General features: G+C 45.5%; 1 protein-coding gene across 1 annotated transcript in view; it reads left to right on the forward strand.

Moving 5' to 3' along the window:
• ADGRB1 (adhesion G protein-coupled receptor B1) overlaps positions 1 to 26678 on the forward strand; it is a 292333-nt gene extending 265655 nt beyond the window's left edge. The window contains 5 exon segments of the mRNA XM_029592133.1: positions 1215 to 1385; positions 1388 to 1863; positions 3127 to 3162; positions 7571 to 7675; positions 24617 to 26678. Coding sequence (XP_029447993.1) covers positions 1215 to 1385; positions 1388 to 1863; positions 3127 to 3162; positions 7571 to 7675; positions 24617 to 24814 — 986 coding nt within the window. The 3' untranslated portion in view covers positions 24815 to 26678.
• The last annotated feature ends 706 nt before the right edge of the window (positions 26679 to 27384 follow it).

Consider the following 27384-nt stretch of genomic DNA (forward strand, 5'->3'; position numbering starts at 1 on the left):
AATGTCCCCTCTCCCCCCTTGGCCTCTCCTCTCCAGCAGGGTGGACGTATTTAGGTCCTTGACCTCTTTCGGCTTTGCCAGGCATTCCTTCTGAGCGCTCATCCTTTTTTCCCTTACATTTCCTGCCGCCTCTCTGGGTGGGTTTCTTTAGTGACACTGCGGAGTAAATGAAACGAAACCTGAACAGCTCTGCCACTTTCTTTTTCCCTCCTACTTTTATTGGATGGAAAGGGGCTGTCCTTGGCGCCGCTCTCTCTCTAGTTCTGGACCGCTTCCCCTCCCTTCCCCCGCCCTGCCAGCGCCCCCTTTAGGTGCCTTCCCCGTTAATTGCTCTTTTGGAAACCCAGAACTTGGAGCTTTTGTCTGACTCCTCTCTGCCTTGGGCCGCACCCTCTGCCGGTCACGTTAGGCAGGCTCTTTCTGATCGAGGGTGCTAGGCCCTCGTGCATGGGCTCCGTTCGGGGGGGGGAGGCTGCTGTAATGAGATGCCATTTTTATTGCTCTTTTGTAAGAATTATGTAATCATGTTGGGTGCTGCTTTGGATGGTTCTTCCAGCCCAAAAGGTGGCAGGGAAAAAAATGTTGACGAATAAATTACATTTGGCTGAGGGGGAGCCCTTTGAAGGACGTCCAGAATCCCTCTCTCTCTCTCTCTCTCTACTTCCAGCCGATTCCATAGAGAGGATAAACAATCCAGCAGGTTAAAATCTGCCACCAACACCACCTCCCCCCTTCATTCCTACCTTTCGGGCGTCTCCAGCCAGACCTTTGCCCAGATTGTCTTCCTGAGTTGGAGGACTGCGGACCTCGCCGATGTAGAGAAAAGTGCCATCCCCGATTTCCAAGAAACACTATACACCCTTCTTCTCTCCCCGTGCCCCTGCCATTTCAGCTGTAACAGACTCCTTTAAATGTTACTCCACGATACTGTGTGTCACCTTTGCTAGCTCACCCCAAAGTGAAGTGTGTTTACTGTTGGCAAAAAAAAACCCAACCCAGCCCCCATGAAAATGATTGCTCCTTCCCCGGTTATTAGTTTAAAAGTCTGATTCCTGAATGATAGTGAGAACCTGTAAGTCCAGAATAAGGGTCCTGCAAGTTAAGTTTGTTTTGCATAATGTGAGAGCAGCACGACATTGATTCATGTTACGCTTGAAATGTTCTGTAGAAGCCCCTGTTTCCTCCATATGCTAATCCCCGTGTGTGTTTTCTAGTGTTGAACAAAGACATCACTGGCTTAAGGACCTCAACCCTCACCGGGACTTTCAAACGCCCTTCTCTGCCAGATGAGGAGAAACTGAAGCTCAACCATCAGAAAGCATCCAACTTCAACAGTCTTCCATCCAATGTGTCCAAGATGCACCTTCAAGGATCTCCCACTACCTTGGGGGCATCAATCTCAATGAGTACAGCAACCACACGCTCACCCTGAAAAAGGACAAAAACCAACCACCCAAGTCGGTCTACATCTGTGACGGGGACATTTTCAAAAAACTGGACTCTGAGCTCACTAGAGCCCAGGAGCAATCACTAGATAGCAGCTATGTTGTTCTACCTGCTAACACATCTAGCCTGCGGGCCAAGCCTAAGGACGAGGGCAAATACAGTATAAACATTGACCAGATGCCTCAGACCAGGCTTATACACCTCAGCATGACTGAGCCAGGCTACATTATGAAAAGCCCTCCAAGGGAACCCCTGGGGATGTTGTGCAAGGAGCAGAGCTCCCCCCGCCAGCAGCCACATACCCTTCCCAGTGAGTCACAGATCCCCCTCAGCCCGAGTGACCTGGGGGATTCAGGGAATTCTGGACTGGTCTCCAAGGGTGAAACCATCTCTACTCTTTCCATGAGCTCCTTGGAGGTAAGCAGCCGACCAACCTGCAATTTAAAAACTTCTGTTCCACTTCTAGCTCTAAGAATGGTGCTTTCGTCCCCCCTTGCGTTCCTTTCTACGAAAGCTGTAATTCTGTAACTTTCAAAACACGTTGACTTCTTCTAAAGAGGTCTTAAGAGCCATATGTTCCTGGCAGCTGCGTCACTAAGCAGCAGAATCGATCTCGTCGGTCCCATAGAGAGGACTGGAGGATCACTGATTAGGAGGTGAACTCGTCTTCATATCTCAGAATGTCTTATTTCTCAGGGACGCATCCGATACGGTCGTTTTCTTCAATGGAAACGAACAAGATAACATGAATGTTTCTATTGTCTGTTTCTATTTTATAAACTTCATGGCTCGCCTTAGGGGAAAAAATATCATCCAAGTGAGATTACAAAGCAAAGTTAAAGACAATCACGCATGTCACAGATCAAATACCGCAGGACCACCCGTCACTCCAGCTTACTGCAAACGTAACACGAGGGGGTCCTGAATCATCAGGCAGCCTTGATATTGGTTAATAGCACCCTGGAGGGGGAGTGGGGAAAGCAGGGTCATTTCTATGATATTCCTGACCAATGATCTCATTCATTTTTGTGGGTTGTATGCGCATAAAGGTTTTCCTGTGCAACATAGTTTAGAAGCGTAGCCTTCTTTGACACGCCATTCTGTTTTCCTTTTCATGTGCTTGCTGTTTTTCTGTGTGTGCTTTTATCACAACCTGTGTGATCACACACTCTCTCTCACACACACCATTACTCCTGAACTCGCTGCTCTTTTGAAGCGGAGACCCTATATTGGATCCTTGCTACTGCAGTGCCGAGCAACTCCGCCAAGCCGTGCGACCAACCTACTAGAGAGATGATCATTAATATTTGCAAACTGCCCCTGGCATCTACTCAGCGGCAGAATAACCATCACAAAGCTAGCACAGCGGCAGTGCAGTCGTGCAAGAAACTTGGGTTCAGATTTTGGGCTTGACAGGGGCTGGGAGTAGAAAGGAGGCAGCAACCGCCTGGGAGGAGGACGTCTCAGCCAGAACCGTGATCCCGTACTGGCGAGGCTCGCTCTTCCAGGGTCCAAACGGAACCGTGTTCTGTGCCCCCCCCCCCCCTCCCATCACCACATGCTGTCACTGGAATGGCCGATCTGCACTGCAGATAGGGGGGAAAACTCCTAGATTAAAAAGAAACGTGCTAAAATCCTTCTGTTTTATTGCCAACTGCAATATTTTCTTTTCAATTCCAGAGAAGAAAATCTCGGTATGCTGAACTAGATTTTGAGGTAAGATGTTACTTTTACATTAACGATGTTTTTGTGTGGTTTGAAATCACCTACAAAAAAAAACAACAACTCGTGGTGCTCGGTCGCCCATGAACCAGAAAAGATTGTCAAAATGATCACAGCACCATGTCAGGAAATAAATACTTCAATAATTACCTGAGAGTTTTATTGCGATTTCCTCTGGCGTGAGAGCATGTTAATGGAGTTGCCGCAGGTTTTTCTGTCTGTTTCTTGATCACCTGTTTCCCTTCTTGTTCTATTCGCGTTCTCTGAGAATGGGCCCGGATCGTTCTATTAGTAAGAGCCCTCCCTCCCTTTCAGAACATGATTTGTGAGTTTCTGGGCAATAGAATGACACAAACTGAGTCGTAGCTGGCAGCTGGGATGTATTCTTGGCAGTGCGGACGGCCATAACCGTGCAGACTGGACGGATCGCTGGCCTTTTTCTGCTGTCATCTGCTACATAACTAACACAAACCATACCAAGTCATGGTCGCTCATTTCCCCCGCTCTTCCGACCATAAAGCGCGAGGATCACGTCATTCAGTTAGCGTTTCCCCAGTGCCTGGCAGATCACTCCGGCGGCCAGCATGAGTGGAATTGGGTAGGGCCTCTGCCCTGTGCTTTTCATGTTTTCCTTGATTTGTACCTCCGCCCTTGGGACAGTTTTGGCTTTGGGAAGCCACCTCTTTGGCGGTGTGCCTGTGTTGGCAGGGGTTGGCAGCTCTCTTCCCGCTCGCCCCAAGGCTCGAGCACCTCCCATCCGAGATGAGTCCGTGCTCCTTCCGGCCTCCTTGTACCAGGGGATCACTGCTGCCCAAGCCATGGATCTAGCCTCACACATCACTCTTTAATAGCAACTCACTTCAGTATAGTCACAAAATCTCCCTGAAGCCTTCATGAATCCTGAATCGCATAGGGTCACCAAGTGGCTCCATGGGTGTGGTTTTTTTTTTTTTTTTTCTTTTGGATGGGTTGACGCCATGTTTGGTTTTTAATCCACAGCAGTGGCGTTTGGTTTTTACCCCACAGCAGTGGTGTGGGGCGTGTCTGTGCACGCAATGGGGTGAACCCAGACCTGGATCAGCCCGTCCGCAAAGAAATGGAGCGAGTTACCACCTGGCTTATAAGGAAGCGGCTAATGTAGTCCCTGGACTTTATGTTCTGGCCGTCCCGTTGCCTGTGCTGGGGGTAAATCCGTAACTGGCTCTGCCTGCCGTCAGGATGATGTCTGGCTGCTGCCTCCTGCTTTGCGACTCAGAGGGTGGGAGCGCATGACACTGCCTTCAGAGCATGGTGATGGATTTAGAATAGTTTTAGTTTATCCACCCCCTACCATTCAGGCTTATACTGCCTGCAGTGTTTGATGGTCCATTTGGCTAAATAATTATTTTATTTTGATTTAGCGCTCCCTTACCTCACCCTCCTTCAACCTTGCTCCCCACCCCAAAGAAATAACCACATACAGTTTGGATCAGACGGGTAAAGATTCTTCCCACAAACGTGTTATAGGAGAATCTAACCCCCCCCCCCCCCCCCCGAGGAATACGTAGTAGTGACAGCAGAAAAAGACCAAGTGTGTATTCCACACATTAAGGAAGGTGGAAAGAAGGCAAAACGATCACCGGCATGGTTAAAAGGGGAGGTGAAAGAAGCTATTTTAGGCAAAAGATCTTCATTCAAAAATTGGAAGAAGGATCCAACAGAAGAAAATAGAATAATGCATAAAAGTTGGCAAGTTAAATGTAAGACATTGATAAGACAGGCTAAGAGAGAATTTGAAAAGAAGTTGGCCGTAGAGGCAAAAACTCACAGTAAAAACCTTTAAAAATATATCCGAAGCAGAAAGCCTGAGAGGGAGTCAGTTGGACCGTTAGATGATCGAGGGGTTAAAGGGGCAATTAGAGAAGATAAGGCCATCGCGGAAAGATTAAATGATTTCTTTGCTTCAATGTTTACTGAAGAGGATGATGGGCATCCCATATCAGAGAAGGTTTTCATGAGTAATGATTCAGATGGACTGAATCAAATCACGGTGAACCTGGAAGATGTGATAGGCCTGATTGACAAACTGAAGAGTAGTAAATCACCTGGACCGGATGGTATACACCCCAGGGTTCTTAAGGAATTCAAAAATGAAATTTCAGACCTATTATTAAAAATTTATAACCTAACATTAAAATCATCCATTGTACCTGAAGACTGGAGGATAGCTAATGTAAACTCATTATTTAAAAAGGGCTCCAGGAGCGATCCAGGAAACTACAGACCAGTTAGCCTGACTTCAGTGCCAGGAAAAATAGCAGAAAGTGTTCTAAATATCAGAATCACAGAACATATAGAAAGACATGGTTTAATGGAAAAAAAGACAGCATGGCTTTACCCAAGGCAAGTCTTGCCTCACAAATCTGCTTCACTTTTTTGAAGGAATTAATAAACATGTAGATAAAGGTGAACCAGTAGATGTAGTATATTTGGATTTTCAGAAGGCATTTGACTAAGTTCCTCATGAGAGGCTTCTAAGAAAAGTAAAAATTCATGGGATAGGTGGCGATGTCCTTTCGTAGATTACAAACTGGCTAAAAGATAGGAAACAGAGTAGGATTAAATGGACAATTTTCTCAGTGGAAGGGAGTGGACAGTGGAGTGCCTCAGGGATCTGTATTGGGACCCATGCTTTTCAATATATTTATAAATGATCTGGAAAGAAATACGATGAGTGAGATAATCAAATTTGCAGATGATACAAAATTGTTCAGAGTAGTTAAAGCACAAGCAGATTGTGATAAATTGCAGGAAGACCTTGTGAGACTGGAAAATTGGGCATCGAAATGGCAGTGGAATTCCCTATATGCAATGTGATGCATATAGGGAAAAATAACCCATGCTATAGTTACACAATGTTAGGTTCCATATTAGGAGCTACCACCCAAGAAAGAGATCTGGGTGTCATAGTGGATAACACATTGAAATCGTCGGTTCAGTGTGCTGCAGCAGTCAAAAAAGCAAACAGAATGTTGGGAATTATTAGAAAGGGAATGGTGAATAAAACGGAAAATGTCATAATGCCTCTGTATCGCTCCATGAATACTGTGTACAATACTGTGTACAATTCTGGTCGCCGCATCTCAAAAAAGATATAATTGCGATGGAGAAGGTACAGAGAAGGGCGACCAAAATGATAAGGGGAATGGAACAGCTCCCCTATGAGGAAAGACTAAAGAGGTTAGGACTTTTCAGCTTGGAGAAGAGACGACTGAGGGGGGATATGATAGAGGTGTTTAAAATCATGAGAGGTCCAGAACGGGTTAATGTGAATCAGTTATTTACTCTTTCGGATAATAGAAAGACTAGGGGACACTCCATGAAGTTAGCATGTGGCACATTTAAAACTAATCAGAGAAAGTTCTTTTTCACTCAATGCACAATTAAACTCTGGAATTTGTTGCCAGAGGATGTGGATTATCCAAAAGAACTTATCCAAAAGGATTGGATAAGTTCTTGGAGGAGAAGTCCATTACCTGCTATTAATTAAGTTGACTTAGAAAATAGCCACTGCTATTACTAGCAACAGTAACATGGAATAGACTTAGTTTTTGGGTACTTGCCAGGTTCTTGTGGCCTGGATTGGCCACTGTTGGAAACAGGATGCTAGGCTTCATGGACCCTTGGTCTGACCCAGTATGGCATGTTCTTATGTTCTTACTCAGTCTGCCCAGCGAGCTTCTTATGGTAGTATCTGCTGCTCCGTGCAGGTTACTTCCAAGCCTTATGTTAAGGGTAGTAATATTTACAATCAAAACCAAGCAACTGTCAAACCCATAACAAAATTACTGCCGGCAGCCTTTTTACAGGGTAAGCAGCCTTCTTGATAATTCAGACAGTGCTGCTTGAATGTGCTTTGCTTTAGGACTTGGCAGTAGAAGCAGTCCTGTGCTTTTTCTCTAATGCATGATGCATGCAACGCCAGCAAGCGCACACACATGTGTCCTGCAGGCATAGCAGAGTGTTTAGGAGTGCCACATGCTGATCAGGAACAAATATGCATGAGATGCAGTTAGAGTCAGGGCATGCAAATGCATCTCGGAAATGTTTGGTGTGGCTATCTTGAAAACACGACTGGCTTGTGGCTTTGAAGGACCAGAGTTGCCTGCCCCAGGTTTAAACTATAACATGAATGTGCATTTAGCGTTTGCACTATGCACACAGGGCATATACGTTTCTGAAGAGAGCTGACTCATTTCAGCTCGCATTTCAGATAACCTGAGAAAATGAACTGAATACTTGGTGCATCCATCGATGAGCAGTGAAGCCCTGGTTATGGAAGGGGGAGGTGTTTTTTTGTCTCATTCCTTTCGTCGTGCGTGCACCCTCGCTGACTGGCTGCTTTCCTGTCCTGTGTTTTCAGAAAATCATGCACACGAGGAAACGCCATCAAGACATGTTTCAGGACCTGAACCGGAAACTGCAACATGCGGAGAAAGATAAGGAGCCGTTTCCCTCGGAGAGCAAGGTAGGCTGCTTCCACCCTCCGCCTGCCACCTGCAGCCTAGACGTGCAGCGTGACGGGCACGTCGTACGCAAGGCAGCACTTTTTACTTGACTAGCTTAATGCTTTCAAGAGCCAGAAGAGAACGAGAAGCGCAGTGCAGAGGATGATGGCGCAGGAACGTCCAAGCAGTCTTCAGGTCGTGTTACAATAGTGGCGTGGCGGTCTTTGGTTTCAAAGCTGTAAAGATTGTAATGTTAAAATACGGGGGTGGGAAGACTGAGAGGAGAGACACAGCAGAATTTACAGCTACGGGAGGTCTGTCTCTGGTAATAAAGGAGGCAGCCCATGTTCCTGTGAAGCCCTTCTTAGTCCCTGTTCACAAAGGTGTGTTAATGTACCAAAATACATGTTGTTCGTGAAAAAGCTCCTTAGCAAATAATGAGACCTGTAATAAACAGAGCAGAGGAATGGCCTAGTGCTTAGGGCTGGAGGCTGAGAACCAGGGAAGCCAGGGTTCAAATCCCACTACTACTACTACTACTTAACATTTTATAGCGTTGCTTCATGTGACCTTGGGAAAGTCACGTCAGCCTCTCATCACTGCAGGTATAATCTTAGAGTCCAGCCGCTGTGCAATTTGGCAAGTTAGTCGGATAAATTTATCTGGCTAACTTTGCCTATATATTCGGTGGCACAGCCACGTTGCTGAATATATCTGTTTATCTGGCTAACTTTGCCTATATATTCGGTGGCACAGCCACGTTGCTGAATACATCTGTTTATCTGGCTAACTTTGCCTATATATTTGGTGGCACAGCCACGTTGCTGAATATATCTGTTTATCTGGCTAACCTTGTCTATATATTTCATATATATATATATATATATATGTTTCATAAGGTGGGAACCGCCGCTCCGTGCTGGTTACCCCCAAGCCTTATGTTAAGGGTAGTAATATTTGCAATCGGGTAATGCTGCTTGAACATGCTTTGCTTTTGGCGTTGGCCATAGAAGCAGTTCCATGCTTTTTCCTTGATGTCTGCGTATCAATACCCCAGACCGTAAAAGTCGGAGCCTAGCCGTTAGCTGCTGTCTGACTCCAATTCCCCCACCCCCCCCAGTACCACTGAATCAGAGAGCAGTGTTGCAGTTGCACCAAAAGCATCAAGGTTAATCAGTTAGTGGTAGTGATCCCCATGCCTTCTGATTAAGGTTACCCCCATGCATGCTCTTCTTCATTTCCTACCTCTGATCTTTAGGGATCCACAGTGCTTATCCCATGCCTTCTTGATTTCGTTTACTGTTTTCATCCTCTCCATCTTCTCCAGAAAGGAATTCCAGGCATCCACCACCCTCTCCGTGAAGAAATATTTCCCCCCTACCCCCCGGAGTTTCCTTTTATGACCCCTAGTTCTACTGTTTCCCTTCCAGTGGAAAACGTTTGAAGTCCGTGCATCATGAACACTTTTCAGGTATCTGAAGGTCTGTACCATATCTCCCCTGCACCTCCTCTCCTCCAGGGTGTACATATTCAGATCCTTCAGCCTCTCCTCAAAGGTCTTCCGATACATACGTCTTCCCTACACCATTTTGGTTGCCCTTCTCTGGACCACCTCCATCATGTCATCCTGTCTCTGTCCTTTTTGAGATACGATCTCTAGAACTGAACACAGTACTTTAGATGAGGTCTCACCAAGGACAATACAAGGGCATCACCACCTCCTTTTTCTTACTGGTTATTCCTCTCTCAATGTAGCCCAGCATTCTTCTGAATTTAGCTATCACCTGGTCACATTGCCTCACTGCCTTCACATCACCAGACACTATCACCCCAAGGTCCCTCTCCCAGTCCGTGCCTGCACATCTGTCTTTCACCCCCATCGCTTACAGCTCTTTTGGATTACCGCACCCCAGACGCAGGACTCTGCACTTCTTGACATTGAATCCCAGCTGCCAAATCTTCGACCACTCTTCAAGCTTTCTTAAATCTTTCTCTCTGCTCCTTCAGGTGTGTCTATTCTGGGGCAAATCTTAGATTGTCTGCAAAAAAAGCAAACTTTACCTTCTGTCCTTTCTGCAATGTTGCTGACTAAGATAATGCACAGAACCGGACCCAAAACCGATCCCTGGGACACGCCATTTAACACTGTTCTGCAGGGATCGGTTTTGGGTTCAGTTCTGTGCATTATCTTAGTGAGCAACATTGTGGAAGGCCTAGCAGGTAAAATTTGTCTATTTGCAGGCGATATTAAGATCTGCAGCAGTAAACAAATTCAAGAAGCAGGGATTGTCTGGTTTAAAAGCAGATAGGACAGGGTGGGTGGCCCATTAGAAATGGGAATTCTTTTATTAGATCTCCAGTTTGATTGAACACATCTGAAGGATTTCTCATTCCATAGCATCAGAAGCACTGCTCTGTCCTCTGCTATAGCCAAAGCTGTGGAGTCAGCCTCTCTAAGATGGAAATTCCCATTCTGAGACAGCCCTGGTCAGAACAAAGTTTTGTTGTTAAAACCTCAAGTTGTTTGTTGGTTTTTTTTTTTTTGGACTCCCCTGCTAAATTGTGCATGATAAGCAGTCAACATCCAAATTTGCAAACTGTGTTGTAGAAGAAGCATGCTTCTAGGCTCATGACCCCTCTGTTCAAGAGAAGGGTGAGTGTAGACGGTGTTTCCCTCAGGTAACTGTTACGTGACTATGCGGACTCACTTCATCCTTCCCAGGTAGCTATCTAGCACAGATACAATAATCGGAGGTTTTGGCATCTGTGCAGCGTTTGATACTCTTATTCATGGTATTCGTGCAAGACTGGAAACCTTAGAGATTAGGGGTACCGTTCTCAGCTGGTTTAGATCTTTTCTCCATAATCGCTCTGAACAGATCCGTTTAGGAAATGCACAGTCAAACTGGAAATATGATACCAATCTAGTCCTTCAAGATTCTGCTCTGTCCGCTACACCTTTTAGTATCTACATTGCCATTTGCAATATTCTCAGTACTCAACGTTAACTGCACAATCTGTGCAGATGGCGCCCAATTTTTCATCCCTAACCTTCAATCATGGTCTGAAACATTCAATCCTGCTTCCTTCTATTTGCATTACATAAGGAAATGGCTTTTTCATCACAAACCTCTTTTGAATGTAGACAAAACTGAAATACTGATTTATCTTCTCATTTCCAGTTCAATAATCACAATATCCCTGTAAGGAACCTTGGGGGTGAGCCTTGATCATAAGCTCTCCTTTGAACCACATATTTTCTCCAGAAACTTGTCCAAACTCTCTTTAAATGCAGCTATACTAAAAGCTTTCACCCCAACCTCTGGCAACGAATTCCAGAGCTTAATTATGCATTGAGTAAAAAAATATATTCTCTTACTATTTTTAAGTGTGTTACCCAGTAACTTCATTGTGTTCCCCTGTTTACTCTTTAGAAAAGTACAAAGAACGTTTACTCGTTCCATTCCACCCATGATTTTATAGACCTTTATCGTATCTCCCCTCAGCCCTCTCTTCTCCAAGCTGCAGAGGCCTAACCTCTTTAGCCTTTCTTCAGTTGAGACTGTATTATGTTTATTTGCTGCAATTTATGTGTTGTTACTAATTAGGATTATTTTTGTTTGTTCCTGTTGTGAACTGCTCTGAAACATTTATGATGTATGCGGTGTACTACTTTTTAATAAACTATATTAAATTCTTAGCATTTGGAAGCAATGGGCACATGATGGACCTTGGTCTGACCCAGCATGGCATTTCTTATGTAGGAGCCCTAGTGTTGCTGCCTCATTTCAACCTTGGGCAGTTAGTCTAGTCCCGGATTATGTCAAACTCTGTGGCACTGTTTTCTGGAATACGTAATCCTGTTTAAATGAATGCACAGAGGTTATGAGGCCCAGTGTACATTGAATGGACTTTAAGAGGCTTTTAAAGAATGTTACTAAAAGTGAACCTCCTAATTTGCTTTCAGTGGAAGACTGGAATTTTGGAAACAGCATCTGTGTTTAAAAATGAGTGTCTTATATGTATTGTGTATTTACACAGATCTATATCTGGGTTTTTTATTGTGGTAGTGGCTACTTGGCTTCTTTTTTTTTTATTTTATAATTCAGAGTTTTAGTTTTCCAACAGAGCAAAAACCGAATACCAATATATCGGTTCCAACATTTCTCCTGAACAGCATTGTACATTGTGAACGTTAGTATCCCACGCTTTAGGATCTTCCCCATTGTCCCCAGTTCCACCCCCCGCCCCACCACCCATTTGCAGATATAACATGGGATTAACAAAATACTACATAACATGATATGAGGGCCGTAAGTCTCTGAACAAGCTTCTACTAAGTTGTTCAAGGACTTCTTTTCCCTAATATGTTACCTGTATCCATTACACTTTCTCACTTACAAATTGTTTCCATGTCATATATGGGGACCAAATGCGGTTACATTTTGGTAGGCATTTATGTAGAATAGCGGAGATCTTATATAAGACATATATTTGCTCAACTCTGTCTTGAGTATTGGAGAAAACGGGAGTCATTGGCGTTTTCCAATGAAATGCAATATCTCGCTTGGCCACTACACACATAGCTCTCACCAGCAATTGTTCATATTTCCCGATACGGTCCATCAGGGCACAATACTATTTTATTTTGAATCATCTGTCCTATCCAGTCCTGGATCGCTCTCCAGTAGTTTTGTATAATAGGGCGCTCCCTCCAGAGATGTATGTAGGAGCCTGCATGTTTGGGGATAGTTAGAGTTAAATTTATGCAAGCGTTCTGGTGTTAAATACCATCTCTATAAGACTTTGTAGCTGTTTTCTGTTAATTGGGAGGAGATTAGTCCCTTAGCAATATTAGTGTATATGGCCAGCCATTGTTGTGTAGTCAACTCTTTTTGTAATTCCTGTTCCCAGCTTTTTATTTAAGCTGGCTTGATTGATAGATCCTTGTTCAGGAAACTGTAAATTTTGGAAATTATTCCCTTTACGGGGCCGGTATGTCTGCATAAAGATTCCTTGCCCAAGGTGCTCCCGGATCTTTGTTTGCATTGCAAAGTGGTGTAGTTGGAGGTAGGAAAATAATGCCTGGTCCGGTAAGCTGTATTTACCTGTAATTCTGGAAAGCTTAACAACCCCTCATGGTTCCAAACATGTTCCCAACATGTGATTCCTAGGGCTTGCCATTGCTTGAAAGTAGGGTTTGTTTGTATGCCCTGGGGTGAATTGCAGATCATAAAAGAGGGAAGTGCTGTAGTGGTATTCCCTCATCCCCACCAAGGAGGGTTTCCACGTCTCACATTCCTCAAAAACAGCCACCAGTGATGGTGGTATCTGGGTCAATAGCCGTCTTGACCCCTTAGGTTGCCATGTAAATGAGGATAATGGTTGTGACCCTACTAAGGATTGCAGGAATGCTACCCCAGATTTAATCCTATCCTTGCTGTGCTGGTCTATGATAGCTCTCAGATGTGCAGCTGCCTGGTACCATGGTAAGTTCGGTACTCCCAGACCTCCTCTGGATCTGTGTAAGTATAAAACCCTCCTAGCTACTCTCGGGCATGTGATGTCTTTAGCAGGGGAAGTCGAGCCTGCTGAGTTGTGTCTTGAGCCTCTTACCCCCTTTTGTCATCTGCTGCCAGCGGGGTTGTTCTTCCATGGTATGTTTTGTGGTGTGCTTGATCGTAGGTGGGACAGTGATCGCGAAACCCTGGTCTTTTAAGATGGTAGCCGCTTCCGTGACAGTTTTTATCCTGTATGAGTTTCCTTGAACCATAAATCCCAATCCAAATGGGAAGAGCCATCTGTAGCAAATGTTTTCTTTCCGGAGGTAGCTGGTGATCTCTCTCAGGTCTTGTCTCTTTTTTAGTGTTGTAGGGGAGATATCTGCGAATACTGCGATTTTGTTGCCTTCCCAGTGCCAAGTATTTTTTTTTTTGCGGGCATTCACTAAGATCTCCTTGGTAACAAATGAAAGAAAGCACACTATAATATCGCGGGGTCGGTTTTGGGCTCTGGGCCCCAATGAGCGGTGTGCTCTCTCGATTTGTAATGTGGGGGAGGCATTGTCATCGGGGCTGTCTGTTGCCAGAAATAGTTCAAAGCTTATCTTAGTGATCACAGCTGCGCAAACAGCATTTTCTGCTGATTCTGGTATGCCGCGAAACCTTAAGTTACATCTGCGGGTGCGATTCTCAATGTCCTCTAATTTTTCAGCGAGATGCTCAGCTTCTATCGTTGCGGCCATTATTCCTCCCTAATCCGCCGTATGTCTTCTGTGTGGACGTCCGTGTGGACTTCTGTTTCGTCGATTCTCCGGCCCAGGTCTGAGATTTTCTTCACGCAAGTCGTTGGATTAGCTCATTGTTTTATAATTTTTAATGTCCTCTCTCAGGCCTCTAAACCAGCCACAAAATTCATCTCGGCTGGGTACATCAGAGTTGTTCTGTCTTTGAACGGGTTCGCGGCCTAGCTCTACTTCAGGGCCCTCCCCGGACGCCATATTCCCTTCAACGGCCTCCTGTTCCTCGGCGTTTTTAGAGTAGGAATATTTGCAGATATCTATTAATTTCTTCCTTGCCGACATCTCTAAGGTACATATATATGTATGTTGAGAGGTAATTTAATTGATTTGCAGGTATGGTTGCTTTAGTTTTAGCTTGGATCGGGCAATCTGGCGAGGGAGCTATAATCCATGCAACCGTTCATCCTGATGACATCATTTCTTCTCCCAGCTATTTGGCTTCTTGTGTCCCTGAAGGCAAAGGATTCCTGCAATATCAGAAGCAGCAATATCCAGTTCATCGTGTACAAGCATCACATTAGAAGAAAGACAAAAATAAAAGACACATCTGTCAATCTATATTTAAAAGGAGTCGCTGCTTGCAAAACCACATCCCCCTGTATTGTGATTACAGGGCTTATTTACGGTAATATGTGTCACCTAAAAAGAAACATGGATTCCCCCCCTCTTTAAGAAAACCAGTCGTCAACCTGAGGGTGTGGGAACCGAACTGAAAGCTTAGGAAATCAGCCAGGAAAGCGGTTCTCAGATCCGGTCCTCCATGCCCAGGAAGATGGCCGGGTTTTCGGGGCTGACCCATGAAGTTTTGAATTACATTAAACTCCTGGGCAAGCACCTCCCATGGACATTTATCACGGGGGAGCCTGAAAACCAATCCTGTCTAGAAGCCTTGAGGGGAGCAGCTGCGGGCACCACTGAATAAGTGGATCGAGGCCTGGCCGTTTCTTCTCTCCCCTCAGTACAGGCGAGCACCAAGCCACTGCTAGTCCCTTCCACCTCACATGCTCCAGGCGGAAGCAACCTTTCCCTAGGAATGGCTGGTTAAAGGGGTTATTTGGAAATCCGTGAGCATCTTTATTTACAATGGCCTCCACATATTGACATTTTATTTAATGAAAATCTCCCAACTAAAGCAGCTGTAATTATGTAAGTTGGATGATTCACGACAGCCATCTGAAAGGAGACGGCGCTTAGGGAGCTACCTCGTGTCATTACTATGACATTGTGTCTTCTCAGACTGGGGTAATAGGTTATGAGAGGAGCCACACAGTGCAGCAGTGTATATCAACAAATCAGGTCAGAAAGCCTGATGCTGCTATTGAGGTAATGCATCTTTTGCTGTCTGTGGGAATGATAAGTGGAAAATTGTTCAGAAGGCCCCCTTGATATTCTAAATGAGATACTAATTTGCTTCCAGTCACATGTCTTCTTGATTGAACGTTTGGGCAGCTATACTTTAAAATAATTGTTTGATGGATAAGGGTATGTCCTTTAAAATGCAAGTTTGGTGATCATTTTGACGAGACTTCCACAGCTGGCAAGCCTGAGGATTTGAGCGCTCTGAGCAGGCCTGAGGACTCTGGCATTCTCCGTGTGGGGCAGGCCTGGGAATTCTGTAGCTCCCTATCAAATGTAAGTCTGAGGATTCTCAGATGGCCTGCATCGTCCAGTGTCAGAAACAGGATGCTGGGTTTGCGACAGAGCCCTGATTACTCAAGAGCTCTTTGTAAGGTGAAGTACTAAGGACTCCACAGAATCCTGTTGGGCTTGAGGACCTAAAGAGGCTTCATGGGTCCCTCTTCAGTGCCCACCTGAGTTCTCTACAAGGTCCTAACAGGTGCACAAATGAAAACGTTATTATTCCATTAGCTGGTGCAGGCTTGACTTCTGAAAGCTAAAAGGAGAGGATGCAGGGTACATGGAATAGCTTCCCAGTGGAGGCTGAAACGAACAGAATTCAAGAAGCACTGGATAAGCCAAGAGGATGCTTAGAGACGAGGATGGGATGACAAAGCCTGAGATTGGGTGTGCTCTCTGCGGTATTGTGGTTCTTGTCTGCCGCCATTTTCTGTGTCTTATCTGTTTTTCTGTACATTAGTGGAAGAGCTCATGCCTTACCACAAAGAGAACACAGAATGTCCACTTGATGGTGTTATGTCCAGCAGTAATGGCTCAGGATTCCTCTGCTTCCCAGAACTGCATCCGTGGTGTCAATGTAGAGTCTACAAGACCCCGTCAGACGTAGCCTGGGCAAAATGAAGCCTTTCTTAAAGACTTACCGCCTGACCATGGTCCTTCTATCGGTAGAGCAAGAGGTTCAGAGTACTATTAGGAAGTGCTACTGACTCCTTCAGGAACAGCCTGGTCTTGTGCAGGCAGTTTATCTAGGTAAACAGGCCTGTCTGAACGCTGCAGTCATCTTGCCTGGCTACAATTACGCATGAAATTGAAGAGGTGTCCCTGCTGGTGGGCTTAGGTGTGCATATGCGGCATATTTGGTCTTCAGATGTATGTGTGCAATTCTGCATGCACTTTACTTTAGCTCATTGTGAAGGAGAAACTGCCTCTGTAACTCCTGTTTGGAAGTTAGCTACAACATGCGCACGTTAAAAGTGTGCAAGGACTTTACCAGCCCACTGCAAATGGTCCCTCCCCTGTAAGTGGCAGGTTCTATTGTTGCGCACCGTTTCTGGGAAAGGAGTCTACTGGGGCGTGGAAGACGCAGGTCTCCTCTATGGAAAGTCCGTGTAATGGCTAGGTGAATTTGCACGGAGAATTTGGAAAATCATGGCATGCTTGTTTTAGCTAATGAAACCTTGACAGAGGTCCATGAGCTAGCGGCAAGCTCCAGAGGGCTGTCTCGAGTAGGAAGCAGCAGATCAAAAGTCTGCAACCAAGGGAAGCGTCAAAATATTTTAGTTTTCAAAAAAAAAAAACCAAAAAAGACTGCCGAGTTTCTTCTGTAGTGGGTTAAAAGAAAATCAACGAAGTAGTCAGTTGAGCTGGTCCCTCTGTAAAGCTAAGATATGCCTAACGATGCAAGCTTCCAGGAGAACAGAGGTCCCATCCTCGTGCAACTACAACTGAAGCCAAATTCCTTACACAGGGGAGAAAAAAGAGCGGACTAGGAATACGTCTGCTTTTGGGTACAGGGGCACACGGTAAGAGCCGTGGACCAGGCAAGGCCCCAGAACCACCTGGGGTTCCCATAAAGGAGGTAAAAAGAAAGTGTTTTCAAGGTTGTTAGGGTTTTCTCTCTCTGGGGCTCTTCTGCACACCAGTCCAGTAACACACACAGACTCACACACACTCACACACTCTCCACCAAAAAAAAAAGTCTTTTCTGCAAACTGGTGGCAGGAAAAAACAAAATCCAGAATACAGTACACCAGTTCATAGTGTACCTCACTGGACTCAAAGTCCAAAAATACAAAAACCAGATCTCGGTCTCTTTCACACGCACCTTCCAGCAACGGTAAGCCCTTAAAGGAAGGGGCACCCTTCCACCCTGGGAACCTCGCAGTACATTCTGGGCAATGCCGATCCTCTTCTCTCTGGCTGCAGGATTTAGTCACTCAGCACCCTGGAGATTTTCCCGCGATAGGCTAATTCTCTCTGGATCCTCTCTGCTGCACTCTTTCCCTGCGGCTCCTGAGATGCAATTCTTTCTTGTGATTTTTAGCACACTTCTTTTTTGAGCGCTCTGGAAACCCCGAACTTCACCTCTCCTGGGCTCTGAAACGTCTTTCCCTTATCAGGCACTCCTTGCCCAAAAGGATATCACTTCTTCAGGCCCTGTCCCTGTGAAGGAACAGAGCAAGTGTCCTCTGCAAAGGAAGACCCGCTCCCTTAGCTCTGTACTACGACTGGTGTTGAACTCCTCCTGTGTGAAACGGGCACAGGAGTTTTGTTAACACTCCCAGCGGGGAGCGGGACACTGCACTAGCACACCTACAAGTACATAGGACCTCACATATAGGGGCAGCGTCTGGATGGAGACCTTTGTCTTCCATTACTGGCAAGCTGAGCGGTTGAGGCCACCAACGAAGGGCAACCGCTTCTAGTAAGGAGCAGAACTGGACACCCCATCCTGAATTCTGCCTTGTGACCATGCTCAGAGCTGTGGAAGCAAAGAAGATGCAAGCTGCTCCCTGTTGAGAGTTGAGATGGTGGTACTCAAACTGCAAGCAGAATAGTTCCTAAGTGAACGCTCTGTAACCTCTCTTCACCTCGGCATGTTGTCCTTGACTTCAGCATTTAGGCTTTTCATAGTGGAGGAGGCCATTGCTATGGAGACTTAGCGGCCAGGAAAAAATGCAGCATTAATGGAGGTTCTGCAGCAGAGAAAGAATAGAATATTTTGTAAACTGGTGGGGATGGGGGCCTGGAAAGGAAGGAGCAGTGTCGCCTGCTCAAAAAAGTAGGGAGGCATAGCCCCGTGTGCTAAAGGGATCTCAGAAAGGGGAATATTTAGTAAGGCTGGGGCAAACAGAGAAGAAGGTCAGGCACACGGAGGAAAAGACAGCTAAGGCAGTAAAGGGAGAAGACTTCAATCCCACCTCTGCATTTCCTCCTGTAACACGGGGGGGGGGGGGGGGGCGAAGAGGAAGAAGGAGTGGCCAAGTGACAAGAAAAAGCAGGAATGCTAAAGAAATGCTTCTGGTCGGTGTTGATGGAAGAAGGGCCTTCGGAAGTCACAAGGGGTCCTATGCTAGCCCATCATTCACAGGACTTGTTTGGAACTTAGCTCAACTAAAAGCGGGTAAAACTGTGCGGCCGGATGAGAGATGCATCCTAGGATATTAAGGGCGCACAGAGAGGTCAGAGTGCTTGGCTTCTGCGGTGTGCAAGCTACGTCCAGGGACCTGCACAATGGGCTTCCCCGCCCGTACCCTTCCATAAGCTGTGGTGCCATGGAGTTATCCCTAAGCCACATTGGGGAAGGGAGATAACATCAGTTACGTTTTTCGTAGAGGGTACCAGTTAGCTTAGAGCCGGCCCTGCACTGATGATTAGTGTGGAGTGTCTGAAGGGACTGGTCCAGGGTCTGGTTCGGTACTTTTGTGAGCAATATCGCAGAGGGGCTGGTTGGAAAAGATTGTCTTTGTTGCAGATGATACTAAGTTCTGCCACAGAATGAACACCCCTAGGGGAGTAGACAGAATGCGAAGCGAGCTAAGAAAGCATGAGGAGTGGGCAGGTATGGCACTTGACAGGTTAGTTTTGGTTCCAAAAATTGTGGAACGCTGTATCTGAGGAGCAGTGTCTGAGAAAAGGAGGGGTGAGATATTGATGTGCACCAAGTCAAGAGACGACCTTTGTGATGATCTCAGGAAAACAGGACAAGAAGACACTGTGGTGCATAGGATTAGACATAACCAGCAGAACAAAAGTGATCATGCACAGGTCATTACCTCCAAAAGGATATGCTATAGGCAGAGTGAGGGTGGTCTGGAGAAAGCTACCAAAATGGTGCAGGCTCTGCCCTAAAAGCTATTTAATACGGCTTTCCAAACCCCTACTGGTGACCACACAGTCAGAGGTTTTCAGGATATTCACAATGAACTTACCTGGGAACGTTTGATTTACAGTCACCATGAGATTTTTTTATCAATTAGTAGTCTGAGGGGAGTAGGCAGGGCATGGAGGGGAGGTTCGGGTGCTATATGCGCAGTCTTTCTCCTCTTTCATATATATATATACACACACTCTCAAGCTTTCTCTCACACACATGCTCTTTCACATTCCTCTCATTCTTCCACACATACACTCCCTCTCCCCACCCTCATTCACTATCTCTCCCCATCCCGAAACCCACCAGCAGCAGCAACCTAATCTTTGGGGGTCCTGTGGCCGATGGCACTCCTTCTTCTTCCCGACATGCCAGGTCATCTCTTAATCCTGCTATGGGCCAATGGGACTCTCCCCCTGAGTCAAAGAGAGGCCTCCCTCCTTCTTCCTGCCAGCCAGCCAATAAGAAGGGCAGAAAGAAGGGAGGAGGCATCCGATTGGCATGGGGGGGGGGCAGGAGAAAGGGAGGAGGCATCCAATTGGCCATTGCAGGCCAGTCGGATGCCATCTTGACTGTATGGCAGCAGCAGCAGCATGACACCCAGAGCTTTTAGTTGTTGGCCTAGAAACCCAGCAATTCCATTAGAATTCCGGAGCCTCTGGGTCAGAACCGGAGAATTCCCAGGTTACGACCATGAACGAGATACATTTTGTATATTCTGGACCTCCAAAGTGTGCAACTTTATCTTGCACTCAGGTCGTTCGTGTGTCAGTGTGCATCATTTGTCGTTGGGGAAACCGTGCCACCCCCATTTTGCTGGTATATGTAGCATTGCTTTCGCTGGCTGCTTATGTAAGGAAGAGATTGCTTTGTAGGTCTTGGCTTCGTGCTTGGAACAACTCTGATGCGGCCCTATGTGTGTGTGTGTGGTTTTTTGTTTTGTTTTTTTTTGCTTTTAATTTTGCAGGCATATTTCAGAAGGCAAAAGGAATTTGATTGGTAACGATCACCAAATTCAGGGAAGTAGTGCTGCAAAAGAAGTAAAGCCGAGCATCTTTTGCCAGAACAGGTAGTGCATGGAATGTGCTATTAGACAATAATGATGTCCCGTTTTGAATTTCTGGCAATCTAGACATGAATCAGCCTTTGTTCCTGGTTCTCTGGCAGGAGGCAGGCTGGGAGCTAGCTGTCAGTGTTATCCCATGCTCTGTTCATGATTTGCCGTTAATTGTCTGTACTCAGGAGCTTGACAAAAAAAAGGCAATTCGCTGCCTGCAGGAGAGCTGAGGCTGAGCCCTTGTGATTTATTTTATAAAAGGGAACAACCTCCCAACAGTCTCCGAGCTTGGATGACCACATTCTGGGTGCTTTTACCATGGCGGAGGTTGCTGTTAGCCATGTGGAGTTGCGTGTGCTCTGAGCCCCCTGAACGTTGTACGTTCACAGCAGCCTGTATTTTCAGTTTCCCTGATCCCTTCCAAACTGTGAGCGTATGCGTGAGTGGATGGCGTTTTTGAACTGGCAAAACAACCTCTCTTGTCTTAACGCGGTGATATTTTCCGCCGTCTGGATTCTGCAGGCCGCAGAAAGTTGTGTATTTCTGTGGTTGCTGTGGGGGAGCGGTTCATAGGGCACTCACCCACAGATTTCTAGAGATGTCAGCAACGTTTCGGCTGTCCGTGCTGTATGTGTATCAATTGATCTGGAAGCTAGGCATTTGTTCCAGAGAGAAATCTATGATGGAATTGGGTATCTATAATATAATAAAGTCAGGTGACCTTTGGGAGTCATAACTTTAGTTTGTATGCCATGAGTGTGCACAGCCCCTGTACACCTTCCTCTGGATATACTGGGGCCAGTTCACCCAATCTGAGGCAAATAGCTATTTGAGCAGGCTGGCAATTAAAAACGTGAGGTCGTTATTCAAATGCTGCTTAAGCCAGATAAGAAGGCCTTATCTGGCTAAGTGGCCGCTGAATAGCCAGCTACATTCAGCGGTTGCCACTTAGCCGGACAAGTAGTTAGCCAGATATTCAGTGGATGGAGAATGGGCATAAGTGGGTGACACTATCTCCCCGTATCTGCCGCTACTTAGCCAGATAAGTATTCAACAGCATAGCCATTGTAATGAATCTGACTGCTAGACAGTCCCCCACCCCCACCAGCAGGGGCCCTCAGTGGCCCACACTCAATCCTGCTATAGCTGTCAGCTTGAAGGCCACATGACGCAGCAAGGCCAGTCCTATATGAGCCTCTCTCACAGGATTCTGCCCTCCTCAGCATGGAGTCTCTCTTCTGCCATTGTCCTCTTGTCTTTTGTACCTTTGCTTGTATTAACTTGCCATTGTTCTTTGTTCTTGTATCTTGCCTGTATATCCTTGCGCTTGTTCTGTGCTTAGGTCCTACTCTGACCTTTCTAGCCCAGCCTTTGTGCTCCTTGTCTTGTCCTTCCCTTGTTTTGGGCCTTACTTGTCTGTGAGTTTTCCATGTTTTATCTTGTCCTGTCTAGGCCTTCCCATGGCCTCAGTTGTCTGTATGCTTCCTAGCTGAGTTCCTGTCCTGTCTGGGCCTCCCAGTAGCCCTCATGTTCCCTATGGGTCTGCCAGTGGCTCTCCTGTTACCTGTGGGTCTCAATGGCCCTCTTGTCCCTGTGGCCTTCCCGAGTCCAGTCAAGGTCCCCCGGTGGCTTAGCTCACTTGTATTTCTTGCCTTGCTCTCTGTTTGGTCTTGCCCTGTCTTTGTTCATTCCTTGTCCTCCCTGGCTTGCTGGTGCACTCCTTATACCTGTGAGTAACCTGTTCCTGACAAGTGCACCGCCCTTCAGAAGACCTGCCAGCCACCAGCAGCAGAGGTCCCAACCCAAAAGAAAGGTGGGAAGGTCAGGCAGAAGATCTAAACTGGTCTTGCCTTCTCCTGACCCCCTGCAGAAGACTGCATAACCTACCTGCCTGCTGCTGACTCCTGCTCGGGGGTATAATCAGATTGGCCAGTTCAGCTGAATATCCTGTGTTAAGTTAGCCAGATAAGTCTTATCCGGCTAACTTAGCCAGCTATATTTGAATATTGACCTCCTAATTGCTGTTCAAAAGGTGGAAAAGAAGTTGCATGGAAGGCTGAATAGAGTGATTTGGTTAAAAAAAAAAAAGACATCTGATGAAGTATATATGGCTTGCCCTACTCCAAGCCGTGGAATCTGATTAGCTTCCTCAGTTCCCCAGGCACGGAGCATACTTGGACTGTGAAATCAGCAAGAAGCCAAAAATGCATGCCCACACTTCTGCCCCCCACTCCGCTTCTTTAGCAATACTCCCTGAAACACTTCCTTACCCTGGCTCCATAGGGTCCCCAGCTCTCACTGTTATACTATACCGCCTGCCAACAGTGCTGCGAGTGGGAATTCCTCGGGATATATCGCAAACTGTTCTAGAATAGCAACCTTTCCTTGTCTTCCTCCTAAACCTGCCCTCTCTTCAAGGCATCTCAGCGGGAAGTTGCCAGCCTCCTTGCCCTTCACATCTCTTTCTTGTTTTTAGATGTCAGCGTGCACATAATCCATGTGTTGGCATCCAGCCAGTCCCATGGTATTTTCATGGCCTTAAAATTCTGAATTCAGTTGGTTAAAATGTCCATTGTGTGTGTGTGTGTGTGTGGGGGGGGGGGGGGTATATATGGGGGTGTGTGTGTGTACATGTAAGTACATATTAGGGGTGGGAAGAAGAAAATGTTTTGTTTCCTTTTTGAGGGGGGGGGGGGGGTTCCATGAATCTCATTTTGTCTAATGCTTATTTTGTTTTAAAAAAATGGCAAAATAAACATCAAAAAAACCAAAATGAAAAAAAGAAACGAAACTGGGGCTTCTGAGGCCTCCTGTGCTCCCTCAACATCTCTCCCCCCGAAAAAATGCTTGGGCCAGGATCCTTCCAGGTCCGGGGGGGAATCCGATGCTGAGGTCCAGGCCGAAGCCTGAGCCTTGCATAGAGCCTAGGCTGAGATCGTGGCTTCGGCCTGGGCCTAGTCATGGGGCCCGAGCTTCATGCTTACTACTCCTCTGGGCTTCTAGTCCTACGGGCCTACCCGCATAACTACCTGAGGTTTTTCCCCATTTTTCATCCCTCTCCCTTAGCCTAGCCACTGCGACAGCAGTCGTGTGCCTGAGGAGCATGTGCTGCAGTTCTTTTCAGAACCCACTACAAATGTGCCCTTAAATCTGCATTTGATGTCACTATTGATTAACAGGGTGAGACTTGTAGTCTCCATCCCCCCCCCCCCCCCCCCTTAACAGTCTGAGGAGCAAGGGCCAGGTCTCGTGCACAAAAGCCATTGGATCAGCCCTCACTGTACATAATTTTTGTTTTTGTTTTTTTAAAAAATTTTGTACCTGCCCAGTGCTGTGCAAATTCACCACAACATGTAGCTGGAGCTTGCTGCCTATTAAAAATGTTACTGCTGAGACCTTATTTTTTTGAAATATATGTACAAAAAATGATTCCCCAAGATTTCATAAGCAAATCCAAAATTGGCTGACCCACTGACACCTAATAAGCAACCTAACAATGTGTAACAAATCCGAACTATAGTTACATGATGCTGGGTTCAGTCTTGGGCGTCGCCATCCTGGAAAAGGATCTTGGAGTCCCGATGGACAATATTTGAAATCCTCTGCTCAGTGTGCAGCAGCGGTCAGAAAACAGAGAGATCTTTTGGTAGTGGAGGTAAAAACTGCTTAAAAATTTCAAAATTGATGACGGTGAAAATGAATCAGCAGTATTATTATTTTATTTTTTTTTAAATATTGTGCAATGCAAATATACAGACTTCTTGTTAGGTTCTTTGCGGGGTAATTTTCAAAAGAGCTACACGTGTAAATGTGACACACTATCGTAGCAATTTTCAAAAGCCGTTTACTCGAATAAAGTGCACTTAACGTGAGTGAATCCTATGGACAATTCAATGGCAAACATTGTAGCAATTTTCAAAAGCCCGCTTACTGGAGTAAAACCCAGTTTTACTCTTGTAAATGCTTTTTAAATTCAGACCCTTTGACTTTAGACGGCAGTGATAAAGCCAGCAGCTACCCTACAGTATGTTGTCGTCCTCTCTCTCATGCCAGCACTAAAACGACTTTTACTTATTTTATTTCTTCCACAGCAAGAAAAGCAGCAGACACCAAACAAGAGACCCTGGGAAGGAATCAGGAAGATACACTCCCCGCCATCGTGGGTTAAAAAGGACACGGAGACTCTGTCACCAGCTCCCTTCGAACTAAAGACTGTAGAGTGGGAGAAAGTGGGAGCAACGATACCTCTGGTGGGACAAGACATTATCGACCTTCAGACCGAAGTCTGAAAAGAGGGACAGAGCTTATTTGTTTTTTCCAAAAGAAAATGATTACCTTAAACTATAACAGGAAGGAAAATGTTTGGTTTCTTTTGAAACCTGGTTAAAGTACTTTTGCATTGTTCTTGGAAAAGGGATATTACTTCATAGAAAATACTGTAGCTGTAGGTTCGGAGCAACATGATTTTTTTCCCAGGTCACGCTGAAGAGGGAGGCTGGACAAAGTGAGAAAGCTAGTGGGTGGGAAAGAAGAACGGAAAGGAGCGACCTCCAAAGATACTGAGGGCTTCGCGCTCTGAAGCTGGGAGTCCCAGCAAGGAATACGAAAGGATGGTGAGGTAGACGTGATAAGGAGAGGCTCTTGTTGATAGAATTTAAGATTAGTCTAGTGGAACGGCCGACGGTTTAAGGTAGAAAGACACTAGCTTCGTATCCTTTGGAGTCCCCTGATATTCTAGAAAGGAAGGGAGATAAGTTGCCGTTGATTCCATCGCTGGCATCCGATGGTGGAGGGAGATTTGTGGAGTAGGGTGATAGCACTCGTGCAGGCCCAGGGTGCGAATGGGGAAGGTGGCCAGCAGAGCTTCTGCTGTGCCGAGCCGCATGCTGTCCAACCCCCCTCAATTCCCTTCAGAGTTAATGCGTAGAGTGGGGCAAAACCTCTCAAGTCCATCAGAAGCACCAGTTATATACGTCCAGGGAGGAGAAGCATAAAAGAAGATGGCCAATCAAAAAAAAAAAACAACAGAATGCAGGTCTTTTCTTCCGACTGTTACAAACAAAGCTTTCCTTCTGCTGAGGTTTCTGTGACTTAAGTCTAGACTCGCCCAGGTCCCAGATGAATGCATGAAGAAGTCAGCTGTAGACACCGAATACGGAGCTTGAGGCATGTAGAAATGATCTTGCCATTCAGGAACATCTTTTGAGAGGGAAATGCCTTCTCAGAACACCCAACTGTCCTCTCTTCGTTTCTGTCATTGCCATGCTGCACATTGTTTGTTTGTTTTTTTTCCATTTGATCTCTAAAACTTAGCAGTCTGGTGCGCAAAAGGCTACCTTGGATGAGAGATGGCATCATTCTGGCTGGTTGTTTTTTCACTTAGAACAGTGTCAGGCGCCTCTACCCCTTTCCCAGTATTTGCCTGGGGACCCCAAACGAATGGGGTCGGAATTCTCTATCCCGTTGAGAAGCATCATGTTAGCCCCAAGAACAGAGGGGAGCTCTTGAGAGCTGAAGTAAACATTAACGTTGAACATGTCCGAGCGGAAAAGGTGCAGATGTTTTACCTTTTGATGGAAGTTGCTTGATATGCAAGCATTTTGCGCCATTTTTAAAAATGACATTTCTCTTGTCATTAGTTGTATAATATAAAAGAAAATTATAAAAAATTTAAAAATAATTAAATCCAAATAGTAAATAAGAAGATAAAAGAATACTTAAAACTGTGATGTAACTGTCAGATTCTAGATTATATATGAAGAGAAAGCACAAGGCCTCAGCTGCCATGTTGTATAATAATGTAATTATTATAATTACACATAAGGGATTTTAGCAGACTTATCTTTCTACTATGATTTAATTCTTTTCGGTTTTGTTTCTCATCTCGCCCACTCCACAAGCCCCCATGTCCATCGAGCTTCAGACCATTAACAGTATTACGTAATTACTGAAATAAGTGTTTAATAAGCATTGATATTTCTTCCTTCTTTTTTTTTTCTTTTCTTTTCTTTTTTTTCTATTTTTTATTTCTCACTCAAGTTTCCCTCTGGTTAATTCTGACTCTTATTTTTAGCTCTGTGTTCATCCGTTTCCTCTGTACAGTTTTCAGAGCACAAATGAATGTGTCTTATTTCTAATAAAAAAAAAAAAATTGTGAACAAGAGAGGTGTCTGTCTGGTTTTTCTTAAAGAGGGGTAGCTGCAGCTTTGTGCCGTTGAGCGAATTTCCCATTTCAGTAGCTCTGTTTAACATTAGCTTTCTCAATCCAGTGGTGCAGAGTTCGAGCAGCTGTCTAGGTCCTGGAGAAAACGGAAGGATTTGCCAGGGATGTGCTGGCGTTTTTAAATGACATGACAAACGCAAAAACATTTTGTTATTTCCAGTCCAAAATAACAGAAACCTTGCGCCACCCCCACCCCAATATTTTCAATCCAAAATGACACAATCGATTCCCAAAAGTTTCATTTTGTTTTTTAGCTCATGCAAAAACTAGTTTGTGTGTGCTAAAATGACAGAAGTAAATTTTAAAAAATCTCCCAAGATGAAACAAACTATTAGAAAATGAAACAAAAATGCACCCCATTTTGTCATTGTAGGCAGTGAAATCTTTAATCAGGTTGGTATGGAAATTGGCTTTTAAGATCCCATAGCTCCCATCTTTGGCTGCACATCTGAAGAAAAGACTTCTGGGATTTCAGCGGCCCGTGCACAGCTTCCAGTACCGGTTATTGGACTGTCTTGCAATAATATGAACATAAGAAATTGCCATGCTGGGTCAGACCAAGGGTCTTTCAAGCCCAGCATCCTGTTTCCAACAGAGGCCAAACCAGACCACAAGAACCTGGCAATTACCCAAACA

The sequence above is a fragment of the Rhinatrema bivittatum genome, chromosome 2 (assembly GCF_901001135.1).
Source record: "Rhinatrema bivittatum chromosome 2, aRhiBiv1.1, whole genome shotgun sequence".
NCBI classification, from domain to species: Eukaryota; Metazoa; Chordata; class Amphibia; order Gymnophiona; family Rhinatrematidae; genus Rhinatrema; species Rhinatrema bivittatum.